The following is a 12,660-nucleotide window of genomic DNA, read 5'->3' on the forward strand; positions in this document are numbered from 1 at the left end:
CTTATTAAATTGAGATAACAGAGGATACTCATGGCTTTTAGTCAGAAGTCTCAGGTATGTTCGCTTTATTAAAAACCTGGAGTCAGACATATTTTCTGACGCCCTCTAAAAGCTAACATCCGAGTCCACTCCTACTCTTCCGGGTTAAACACTAAAGGCGTTTCAAAACGTTATTTCCTTTTCACCTGTTCAATATTAAAACCCGTTATTATATTTATTTAAACGTTACCTTCAGGAGCTGCATTGTAAAACTCCTCACTGATGAAAAAAAAAATTAAGTCTTCGTTAAGTAGTGTTTTTGTCTGTGCAACCTGTTATAGCCTACACCTGGGCACAGGAGAAACCTTAAAACAATATGTTTTATTTTTTCTTTAATCAATGGAAGGCAGTAATGTTGGCTGAGTCACGGTTTAGTTGACATGAAAAGTGCATTTATCGTAATTTATTATTTTCTTCCTAGATAAATCTAAACATGGAAGAGTGTGGAGAYTGGGAAATTAACATTCCTGTGGAGGCCGAGGTGAAAACCGTTCCCCTGAAGAATTTACCGAACTCGGTCATCAGAAGAATAGGCCTCCCCGTCTCTGAGGGCGACTCCGTCCGGAAGCAGAGTGACTCAACAGATGTGACATGGATCTGCCCAGTGGTGGTCAGAAGGAAAGGACAGGAATCTGTCTCAGGCTCAGGAAGACATTTGGCTGACAACGTGGTCCCGTTTGTAGGCACGCAGGTTCCAGCCAGTCCTTTGAAAATGTCTTTTGTATCCTCCAACCGAGCAGCCAGAGACGTGCTCAAGAACATCTCCTCTGGGAGACGTTCGTCCAAAGAAGAGTTTTTGAGTCAGRACTCGGCTCTGCTGGCCAATGATGATGCTGTCGTTGTCTACAAAGGGCAGATTTATCTGTGCATCAGGAAGGCCAAGAGAAGAACTCGGAGGACACGGAAACAGCAGCCGGTATGTCAGGCTGCCATGTTTTCAACATCAGGCCAGCCATCTACAACCCACACCAGCGTAAATAGTTTAGCAAAACAGGCAGTATCGTCTGTAAAAACTGAATGGTTCACTCTTGCCTCTGGWGCCCACACCAACCTAAGGTCATACCGGAACAGAGAAAAGGTCATAACTTTTCTGTTTGCCTGCCTAGCCTAGCCTACTCCCCTCTGACTACAGGAAACAGACATTGAACGGTTCACGAAGAGCTGAACCACGACCAATCAGAGGGGGATCCCACCCTTTACTATCTCTGATTGGTTTAGACTACAATATAGGCCCAATGTGTCCCATATTGCGCCCAGTTTTTTTTTGTTTTTTTTACTTCTGATGTCTGGTTACACCAGAGGGACTTGAGAATTTTTTTCCAGATGTACTATTGAGAAATCCGGTCACATTTGTGACCAAATTGGTCGCACCCTAGAGCACTAAAATACTTTATAGGCATGTAATTTTCAGAKGGGATGGAACTGAACAGTCTTTAAGTTTTTCCTTTTAACACAGTACGTTTAAGCCAGGCTKGGTGGATCTTGATGTGCATTTTGGAGAATGTAAATGTGTCATGAATTCTTTTCCTTACTTCACTTCTATGCTGCACATCGGAGACAATAAGCAGAGGTTAAAATGARGAATTTACTGTGAAACATTTCCTGTTATAAAACAATCTGAGGCTGATGTTCTGTTTGCCCGTTTTCCAGGAGCTCATTGGTGGCAGACCGAAGACAAAAACCATTGCAGGTAAAGTGAAGCGCTGTGAGAAGGCTGCGCTGAAAACAAAAGGCGTTTCCTCTGTCAGGGATGAGTCCTCGGCCCCTCGGCCKTCTGACGACACACACAGAGCAGACGGTAACAGTCCAGGAAGAGACCAGGAAGAGGCTTCTGTCTGGACCAATCACATGAACAGAAGTCAGGTGAACAGTCAGGACGATGAGCACAGTGGCAGCCAGTGGTGGACACCAGCAGAGCCTGTTGGGGGCGCTGCCGCCTCCATATCCAGAGATTCTGAGTATGAAGAGCTGGAGCGGGAGGAGGAGATCGCTCACCTGTATCAGCTAATTTAGACGTTAAATAATGAGATGGTGTAGCATTTGTGTTTTGTACACTCTTGGCTCTGGATTTCTTCTGCTCATTCTGGACTCATTTCAAACCCATGATCACTATGGTCAGACTTGGAGGATGTCGCCATAGAAACTTTACAAAGACAAACCCTTTATTTAATGCTGTAACRGCTACTCTTCAGATCCATAGACATTATTAATCAGTTATTTGAATCATTTGAAATGAGCATAAATAAACTATGATGAACTGACCTTCAGATTTGTTTTATTTCAGCCAAAGTCCAATTACTAAAATACACAGTTCGCCTAAATAATGTTTAAACACTGAACACTTTATCAGTAGCTTGCTGCTCTGTCGAAATTTAGCATTGAAACATTTTATCTTAACATTAAGATTTGTGTAAACAGACAGCTGGATTTATTTAGGTTTTTCTGCAAACCTTTCTGGAAAATAAATTGTTATTGCAATAAACAATGTAATTTTGACACCATTATATAACTTTTATGGGTTAAAACCAATTACATGTGCTATCATTGTTAACAATCAGCTTAAGACAAAAAAAATGAACACGTCGTTTTATATAAAATGAGTTGGACAATTTAAACCTCTCGATTCCTACATCACCATTATTGAAGTGGCAGAATGCAGCTTTTATTATTAATAATAAAACATTCATATTTGTTGAAACTGTCACTATGTGGTGTCAGTAAGGTATGAGACAAATAATCTGGTCAAACAGCTCCTCTGCCTTGTCCTTGTGCTAACTAGAAATAACCAATGATAGCCAGCAGGTGGGTCTTAGCGCTGTCAATCATCCTCTTGATGCTGCTCACACCCCCTCTCCTGCTTCCCTTTGTTTTCTACTACACTGCAGCCAGCATAGCTTGTCATAAATTCTCAGGTTAGTTAGCATGACTACCAGTGGCACCGGATAAATGGTTTTCCTGTCAGTGATTTCTCTGTCATTAGCACGTTTGTAGCTGTGATTGACAGCATTAAGCTCCTCCCCCTGGCTCTGGTCAGCAGTGGTGTGTTTCTTCAGACAGCAATAGCAGCTCAGGGACAAGGTGCAARAGATTGATCTTTTCACAGATTATCTGTCTTATAGTGTCACAACATGGTGACAGTTTTAACACAAATGTAAAAAAAAGTTACATAATGGAGTTTTAAGGTTTCTGTTACAAGTTGTGACCATTTTCTAATGCAGTTCAACTTAAAGCACACTTTTGACGTTGCTGTTTCACACGTTTAGCCACCAGGGGGAGTTAGTGTTATTTCTGCCCCGTTAAATTGCATCACAAGGCCTCATCCAGCAGCTGTGCTCTGTGTCACGGTTTTTAATGTGAGGCCAGCCTCACAGGTTGGACGGCAGGATATGGAAGACAGAAAAGCTGACAGAACTCTGGTTCTTCTGTTCATTTCTATAAAGTTCTCCTCACGGTGGGTGTAGCTGCTGCTGTTCTGACGTTAATAAACTGGTGGAACGTCTAGACCACAGGTTGTGTTTCTAACATTTATTAAAATTTTTTGTTGCGTTCTCCTTCCAGTCCTTAGGCGCTCCTCATCAGTCCTTCAGGTTTTCTGAATCTGATTACTTCTTTTTGTTCTCTTTTCACCCTCTTGTTCTTCCTGTTAAACCTTGTTAACACGTCTCTGCAGTTATAGAGCCAGATAGTACAGAAGTGAGGAAACAAGACAAGTCCAGCAGTCCATCACTAGCAGATGAGGAGTATTTGAGCAGACTGAGGAAGCAGAGTCAGACAGGTGCTCCATCCTTCAGATTGAGGATGGGTTGCCAGGTTGGCAGCTATCTACTCTGCTGGACCTGAAATCCTACTTTCTTTCTGCCAAATGGTTTAATTTTTGGAAAGTCTACAGCCACAGCTGTTGAAACAACCTGGGTTTCTGTGACTGACTGTTAAAGGGGCAGTATCATGTGTTTTCCAGGCACATAGTGTAATTTTTGTAGCACAAGCAGGTAACTATGTTATCTACAATTGTTATATAAAAAAAAGCTACATCTATATATCAAATTTGACTTAAAAGAAGTTAGACTTTGTAACTTAATGCCTTGAAATTGGACCTCTGTGTCTTTAAAAACTGCTGTTCTTCAGGACTATTGTGATGACTCCCCCTTCGGGAAGTCATCCCTACCTGGCTGCTCTGTTAACCCGTTAGCACTGAGAAGCTGTAAGGAGCTCAGCAGAAGTGCAGTCCCACCAGGTGTTTGCTAATTTCTGTTGGCTAGTCTGAAGGAGCTGAGTGAGGGATTTCTCAAACATGCATGAAAGAATCAAGGCAACACTACAGGAATGTTTTCTGTTAGGGAATGACATGATGTAAATAAAAAAAAAAAGTCAATTGTACATAAAACTGGATCTTTAAGAATTGGTTCTTAAATGAATTTTCAGTTTTTTTTTTTTTTTTAAGACTGTATGATTTAAAACTCGGCTATCTTAAACAAAACACATTCTTTTAAAAATAACCAGGACTGAAATTTCACTGAACACAAGTAAAAGGAAGCAGTGTAATGAAAAACTTGGACAAAGAGTTTTTCAGGTTATAAAATTTTTCATGACATTGCTTCCTTTTACTCATGTTCAGTGAAAGTCTAAGTAACTATTGACCAAAAGCTGTTTTACAGAAAGGAAACAGCACTCTTGCACTTTACTTTTGTTTTCGACTTTTAAAAATGGCTGCTTGTGGCTGGAATCACTAGATAAATGAGTCTGTAGCACGTCCTCACTCTGAGCACTTTCACCCATTAAAAGCCTTCGTGTTGAAGTGAGAAATCTGATTGAATTCCTTTTTTTGGAAGACGCCCATGAACGACACCCCTATCCTGCCTAGAGGTGGACAGAACTGACTGACTCCTCTGTGTTCTCGTTCTGATACCAGTTACATGACGATGATATGGCCCAGTAAATATTCTGATAGTGGTTTGGGATGAGATCGGAGAAAGAAACTACGTCAGGAGCGAGTGAGGGAGGGAGGGAGAGAGAGAGGACGTCCCCCTGGCTCTCTCTGTATAAGTGTGCAGGTCGGTTGAAGTCCGTCTAGCCAGACAGGATGCACCCCTCATGCCGCCACTCTGCCCCAACACTCACACTCAAGGTAAGCCGCCTCCGCTCCGCTGCTCATTCACTGCCTAACCAGTCAGGTTCTCTACTAGACACGGTCACCTCTCCTTGGTGCAGGAAGATCAATGCTTAAATCAATAATATGGTGGAAAAATAAGACAATCTGCTCAGATGGGAGTAGAGGGAGATCACTGTTCAGCTTCTGCATCAGCCTCACCTGCGTAAAGGATCATGAATTTCTGCAAAAACATTSAGTGATASATGAGTTATGAAAGATTACACAATAYAGAAAGATGGATTGCATTTGTTTCAGTTTGAGGTTGTTTCATCATATGATTAATATATCACCTCATTACATTTTTATTACAGAAAGCCTTTTTTTTAAACCAGGCTTTTAAATTCAACGAGTCCTGATGAATTGTTGAATTAATGTTTTGATCCATGTGGAAAACATTGGTTTTAAATTAAGATGCTGCTGTTGTTTGCTATTTTTAACTCCAAATATAAAATGAAATGAACATCTGATTGTTGCTTTATTGACATTTCAGATTGTCATTGTTAGATGAGATACTACATATCATTAAGAATATCATTATTCTTTATCTTGCAGTTTCAGACATCAGCTTCAGTTTAGTAGATCCAATTARTGTCTACCTTTAACAGAATTTAAAAGTCAATTTCTCTCTGTGTGTGTGCGTGTGTGTGCAATAAAGTTATTAAAAATCTTAAGATGCCATTTATCTTCTGTGTGTGATTTTGATTAGACAAACTGAATAAAAATGTGCTTTATTGTTCTTTCAGTATAATCAAAGCAGAAAAGGCTTTATTATAAACATTGTCATTGTTAAAGTGATTCTTTAATTTTTTTTTTTTAGTAATGTGATTTTGGGTTCCAGACCTAGAACCACCCAGGATGAAGCTGCTGATCAGACCTGAGTGATCATGAGCTTCAGCTCATATGGGTTAGCCTTGTTCTATGGTTTRCAGAGCCAGTCCACCTTCCTCTTACAGGTCAGGGGTCCACACACACAGGAGATAATGATTTTATTATGTGGCATCATAAGGCCAACATGTAGTAATAATAATAGCAATAACAACGATAATATAATGGAATAGAAATKTCCTTATTTTTCATCTACAGAGTGGAAATTCTGATGCCACAGCAGCAAAGTGACAGGCGATCTAAGAACGTAGACTCACACAAACATAAAMTATATATTAAAAAAGAATWAAAAATGAGTAGACAGTACAGGAACGGGAAAATTTCCACATAAATTCTCTGCACTTATTAAAAATAGTGTACTTAAGTCCAAAGGAATATGCATGGGCAGGTTAATAAAAAAAAAGTGTTTGAGTATTAAAAACTAACAACTATTTGCAAAAAGGGACAGTGAAAGCAGAAATCTTATGTGAAATGAGTAAAGCTGTACAGATACCAGCATGGATGTGAATCCCTACTGGGAGCAGTAGGTCTGTGATCTGCTGTGACGCTCCGGAGCACGTTTAGAAAGCAGCAGTGTGTCACAGAAGGAGCTCTGCAGTCCAGCAGCAGCTTCACGCCTGGGGCTTTATGTTCTGCTATCASAGTGTCRGAGCGCTGACCTTAAAGGTTCCCCTGTGCTTCCAGGTGTTGTGTGTTCGGATCTGGGTGTTCTACTGCAGCATGTGTCTGGCGGGTTGGCCCCTGTTCTCGGAGGGGGCCCGGCTGCGCTGCGGCTCCGAGCTCCTCAGTGACCTCCTGTTCGTCTGTGGGGATCGGGGAATCTACTTAGGTGAGTCTCCCTGTTTGTTTCCACGTGTTTCTTTGTTTTTGTGTGTTTTCTGCAGCCTGCAAGTTCATAGTTTGGGGTGGATTTTAACCAAACTGGTCAAACTCAATGAAAAATAGAAGACTTCCTTGCTTTATCTGACTGTTTTCCTTAGAAGACTAGGTTGATGAACTATGCCATTTCGTTTACAAGAAAAAAAAACTTAGCAAAAATACAGACAAACGCTGTTTTTTAAAATACATTTTATGGTGAAAATTCAAGTAATAGGATTTAGGAATCTTACATTTCCAACTTCTGTAAAAACAGACAAAAAGCTTTGATAACACGTAGATTAAATTCACTTTAATTTAAACATAATTGGACACTTTCACAAACCAATACTATAATTAACAATATTAGTTTGTGTTAATATGATTGTTAAATGTATCTTTTTTTTTTGGACACAACCTGGTTCACTGTCTAGTTGCTACAGGTGCATTTAATTCCAGTACGTTAATTGTATTTTTGTAGCTTCAATGAATATCATTTTAAGACATTTTGCAAGGCAGACACCAGAAATATTTAAGCAGACGTACCCAATACAATCTAGTTAACTGAGATGTGAGCAAAGGGAGAACGAAGACTGTTGCTCRGGCAAAACATGCATGGAAAACGACAAGAACAAAATCAATTGTCCTGCACGTAAAATTAGTTTTCTGACTGAAAAAAAGAGAGAAATGTCTCCTGGAAAATGTCAAAAAAAAAAATATATATATATACACATTTGCTTCTTATAAGAGAAAAAAATGTTTCTAAATAAACCAGAACTTTGATAATAAAAATGTAAAGTGGCAATTAAGATACTTTATCAGGATACAACAGAAAGGCAGGCTTATTTTAGTTTGGTTCAAATAAACATTATTGGTTATTGTCTGCTCACACCAACACAGAGCTCCTCCACTGTTGTGGYCCTGGTCAACATGTCCGAATGAAAACACTAATGTAACTCTGAGGAAGTTATCAGTTCAATAACACAAACACTTCCCTTTGATACACGGAGCCGAGGCTCGACCCTGAGCAGCATCTCCCGCTGGACAATCATCCGGGTTTCCGCTTCCGTGTGTCCAGCTGCGTTGTTTTAATTAAACTCTATCGCCTCTACTAGCGCCCACACAATTACCCAGAAGCCCTTTCACCCGATTRCCTTTCGTCCCGCTCTGACCAAGGCCACTTTCTGCACGCGCTATCAGACTGCTGCGGGTCCACCGACGAGGCGGTGGACTCTCCAGAACACTGTGCYTCGGTGTGTGATAGCGTTGTTGTTAAAACAGCCGCTATCTGAGAGCAGCTCAGCATTCCGACTGAAAACAGTGGAGAAGGTGCAGAAAAAAGGAGGTGGAGGAGGAACTACGAYACAGTCGGTTCTMTCTGTGCTTCAGCTTCTGGAGACGATGGACAGCTGAGTGTGGCGTCCAGTTCCAACCAAATTCTCCAACCAAATTCTCCCGAAAAGTCGACGTGAAAACTGTGTATTCAGGTTTACTGAAGCGAGAGTTGTTGTCGAGTGACTGAACGATCTTCTTTGCAGAAAATACTCGAAGTAGCTTTTTTGTAACTCCACATGAGCATATTGTTTTTGTGCTAACCTCTGCCGTGCTGCTTTCCCTCTTCGCGAAACACATTTTGTTACTTTTTTTCCCTCGTGAACTCTGGAGCAAGCAGAAGGGGGTAGACGGATACCTTATGGATGCCAGGAGAGCTTCAAGCAGCAGCCAGTCAGGCTGATTGTCTGGCGAACTAATCAGTGTGCAGAAGATTAAGATAACTACTGATAATTTGATGATTCAGCTGAATCCGTGCAAAAGTTAAATAAACAAGAGCAACTAAATAAATAAGAGATTGAAAGCATAAGATGTCAAAAAAAAAAAAAAATCCTTCGGATTTGATTGTTGGATTGCATTGATTTGACATCCTCACCCTAAGGCTGCTCTTGTAGATTTACACCATATAAACAGCCTAAACTGAGTACATTCAAGTTAAGTATTTTATTATTATTAACCATGTAGCATCTTGTCCTACAAATCTCTGGATTTACTCCGATATTTTGTTTGTTTGCTTAAGAGGATGTAAGAAAAGCAGGAGCCATAATGCGATCATATTTGCAAAAGAGAAGACCGAAACAATTAATCGGGTTAATCTTGATGAATTGATGATAGTATTTGTCGACTAATTTAGTAATCGCCTAATTAGAGTATACTGACTAAAAAAAAGGGCCATTTAATGAAAGAACAACACAGAACAGTAATTATGTCAAAACTACAAAAAAAAACATTTTGCATTTCAGATTAAAAAATTTTTGTATCTTTTTTATCAGAACTTGTCCAATGGCAGTTTTAGCTTCACCAAAAAAAAAAATAAAAAATCTTATTTAGGACCTAGTGTCCAATTATTAATTGACTAATCTACTRTACTGATGAGCTGAATTGAATGTTTCATTTCCATTTTCATTCCTAATATTGTTTAAAGGAAAAARTCTGCAGACGTTCTGTTAACCCATAATGGTTATTTGCAGTCCCTGGTTTGTTTACATGAGCGTTTTGCTCCAGGTGAGCTGACTTGCTGTGCGTCTGTCCCTGCAGGTAAAGGCTCCTGGTCMGGCTACGGCCCTCGGCCCAGGGGGAAGGGAATAGTGGACCAGTGCTGTAAATCCTCCGGCTGTGAACTATCCCACCTGGAGATGTATTGTGCCAAGCCAAAAGCCAAGCAGCTAACCACAAGATCCCCAACCACAAGATCCCCAACCACGACTTCAACCACAGCAACACACACAACCACTGCAGTGCTAGACATGGTGAGGCTCTGCTTTTTCTTCATTTATTTTAACTTTTTTTATTTCTTTTTTCATCTTTATTTTAACATCCTCCACTGAACTTTAAATCTTACCTGGTTTTGCAGTTTGAAGATGTGTTTCGGAAGAGGCTTTTGGAGAACCTGGGAGCTCCCGACAGCCCACAGAGAGAGGCCTACAGAAAGAAAACTCCTTCGTCGCTTCCGTGGAAAAGCAAAATGTCGTCGTCACGCGTGAGGGTGAACACGCAGAACTCGACCAGCTGGCCTCCCTCGGCCTCGGGACGTTCCGGCTGAAGATGTTTAGCATACTCCAAATCTGCAGGACAGTTTCAATATCAAAGATTAGACGACAGCTCRAAGAAACTCTCGCACGAAGTTGGCGAGTCAGACAAGAACCCAGACGGAGAGGGCTGTGAAGATCTTTGTAAGATCTGGAACAAGCAGACTGCTGAGCTGCTTCCAGACCAGCTGTCACTTCCYCCTTGACTCCCCCCCCCCCCTATTCAGTATCACCGCGACGAGCCTCTGCTACCGTCTGTTCTGGTTTCCTCCTCACTTTCCCACACAGGATGTCCAGGTCCGTGCACTGGTGTGACTGGGAGCTTAGTGTGTGTGATGCCTGAAGCTGCTCCTGCCAGCCTTGCTTTGGTTTCGACATCCTCATGTCTAACCTGCTGTTTGCTCTGTGAGTTTGCACATGTTGAGTTACAGGCCAAGACCTGTCTTAGCCACTTTAGTTCACATTTTTTTGGTCAGCTCCGTTAGGCTTATAGCTTTTGTTTTGCGTTAAACCGTAGATGTTTAGTGGGCTACACAACGCTGTAGGCCTTTATGTGTGTTTTAGCACTTTTTACTCCTATGCAAAGAGACGTTTTCATACTGACTTGTTTTCGTTCAGCTTTATTTCATTTGAAGTGTAAACCTTTTTATTTTGTAATAATTTGTTGCACTCACTTATTTATTTCACCACGACTAGAACAAATGTTGCAGTTTTAATAAAACTTGTAATTCTCAAGGAGAATGTGACGCTCTTTGTCTCTTGGCTTCCACCTGAGCGTCGGAACCGATTCAACACGAGTCGACGTGACATTTAGCAGAATCGACAACATCTGGTTCGCGGCGACTTAGCGTTTGGGCGGCGATCGGTTTGGAAGAGCTCTGGAGGTCATCACACGTGTCTGTGTGGAGCAGCCTGATAAACCGGCGAGCTTAAGCAACATTTTAGAAAGATTAGTGGAGAGGATTATTCTGCAGAAAAGAATGAAGAGCTTTGATTTCACTTTTTTATCTATGCTATTCAGCGTCGGTAAACAAGTGAAAAAGAACAACATATTGATAGAAATTTAATTTGTAGCAGCTTGTCAGTTTTCTGCTGAGATAATTGAACCTTGACCACCATTTATATTATGCTTAAATTAAAGTGATTTGATAAAACTAACTAAGCAAACATAAACCGTAGCTCCTGAATCTAGTTTTTGACATAGGAAGATAAGCTCAAGATAACACATGGGGTTATGATTACATAAGCAGTCACAATTTCTATTATAACTTTTGCCATATAAGGGCATCATTTTAAGTGTATGAACTGACCAGTTCATGTTTGTACTTGATAATTGTTTTTGCAAACAATGAAAACGAAATGATAACATTGTTAAAAAATGTTTAACTCTGAATAAAGGTAAGTAGTCCTCTAGTAGAGGATAATAAACCCAAACAAAAAGTTTAAGAACTGATCCAAGTGCTAAATAATGGATACATTCAAAAATATTATGAAAGGTACACGACCATTTATGTCCAAATCACCATCAGTTAATGAAAGGTGATCTGTGGTGGATTCCTGACTGAAGCCTCTAATGAAAGACAAACCCAGAAGTGGATTCATCTCCAGCTGATCTGGTTAAGTCTGTTTAAGGAGCTGTGGCAGGCTGTCAGTATCTGACTGCTCAGACAGTGTGAAGGCCAGTGTTGAGGTCAGTCTTAAGATGGCCTCCACAAAAGAAAATATAAATAATTCTTTTGTTGGCCTCAAAGCTGTAGGAAATGAAGTTTCGTGGAAAACAGAATCAGCTAAAGAATCCCTGGAACAGATTATCTGATCTGGTAGAAGGTGGAGTCTGGATTCAAGCAGCTGAACCTCCTTGTTTTTGTTGTTGTTTTTCTTTTTTTTTTTTATGTCCTCATGGTTGTTGGCTCAGGACCCTTTCTGGAGATCTTTCAGATTCTTTCTTTGGACTTCATGCAATTTGTGTCCATTTATTTGTCCTGAATCCAAATATTTCCACTTAACACGTCATATTTAATTATTCATGACAAAAAGGTTCCCAAACCCAGGGGATGTCAACTCAATCTTTGGAGACAATTTGTTCTAATGTCTTTAGTCATAGTCAACTTAGTTTGGCAGGCAGAAAATGGCACCCTAACTAAAGCAATTTGATTCTTTTTTTTAAAGGTTTTATTGGCTCTAGTGACCTTTATTTCATAGTTAATTGACAGGAAACAGGGTAATGAGAGAAGGGGCAAGACATGCAGCAAAGGTCGCCAGGCTGGGAATTGAACCTGCGACGGCTGCGTCAAGGACTGAGGCTTCCATATGTGGGTTGTGCTTAACCCCTGAGCCACCACAGCACACCCCAAGCAACTTGATTCTTAAACTGGTGCTTGCTAAAAACGTGACCTGCAGGCTGCAGCTGATGATCGACTGAAGAACATTGTAACTCTCTGGTTCTGTTGAGAGTTTTTGGGCCTTAAATATCCTCCCTGTAGAAGACCAGCCTCTGAGCATCAACTCTTTGACTAAGTGGACAGAAAAGTCAAAGTGACTCCAGTGACAGGTACAAATTACTCACTGGGATCATTTGTGCAAACAGCAATAATCACAACTTTTTCAAAAGCAATGCAATGTAAAAACCACAAATATTACATTGCAATTCTA

At 40.6% G+C, this 12,660-nt stretch overlaps 2 protein-coding genes across 6 annotated transcripts in view; both read left to right on the forward strand.

Annotated features, from left to right (window-relative positions):
• LOC103466957 (uncharacterized) overlaps window positions 1–2,301 on the forward strand; it is a 4,167-nt gene extending 1,866 nt beyond the window's left edge. For 2 of the 4 annotated variants that reach the window (XM_008412910.2, XM_008412909.2), the window contains exons 2-3: window positions 461–1,012; window positions 1,690–2,301. In XM_008412910.2, the coding sequence (XP_008411132.1) occupies window positions 473–1,012; window positions 1,690–2,052 (903 nt within the window). In that variant the 5' untranslated portion in view covers window positions 461–472 and the 3' untranslated portion in view covers window positions 2,053–2,301. Of the gene's footprint in view, window positions 55–460; window positions 1,013–1,689 lie in introns of all 4 variants that reach the window. The other 2 variants (XM_008412908.1, XM_008412911.1) reach the window with 2 other exon arrangements.
• Window positions 2,302–4,119: 1,818 nt separating this feature from the next.
• igf3 (insulin-like growth factor 3) lies at window positions 4,120–10,702 on the forward strand. Of its 2 annotated transcripts, XM_008412913.2 has the most exons (4): window positions 4,120–5,164; window positions 6,758–6,902; window positions 9,518–9,729; window positions 9,834–10,702. In XM_008412913.2, exons 1-4 carry the CDS (start codon window positions 5,120–5,122, stop codon window positions 10,020–10,022), a joined length of 591 nt encoding a protein of 196 aa, XP_008411135.1. In that variant the 5' UTR covers window positions 4,120–5,119; the 3' UTR covers window positions 10,023–10,702. The 2 variants fall into 2 exon arrangements, with proteins under 2 accessions (XP_008411135.1, XP_008411134.1); XM_008412912.2 differs by lacking the exon at window positions 4,120–5,164 and having other exon boundaries at window positions 5,172–6,902.
• The last annotated feature ends 1,958 nt before the right edge of the window (window positions 10,703–12,660 follow it).

The sequence above is a fragment of the Poecilia reticulata genome, linkage group LG7 (assembly GCF_000633615.1).
Source record: "Poecilia reticulata strain Guanapo linkage group LG7, Guppy_female_1.0+MT, whole genome shotgun sequence".
Classification (NCBI taxonomy): domain Eukaryota; kingdom Metazoa; phylum Chordata; class Actinopteri; order Cyprinodontiformes; family Poeciliidae; genus Poecilia; species Poecilia reticulata.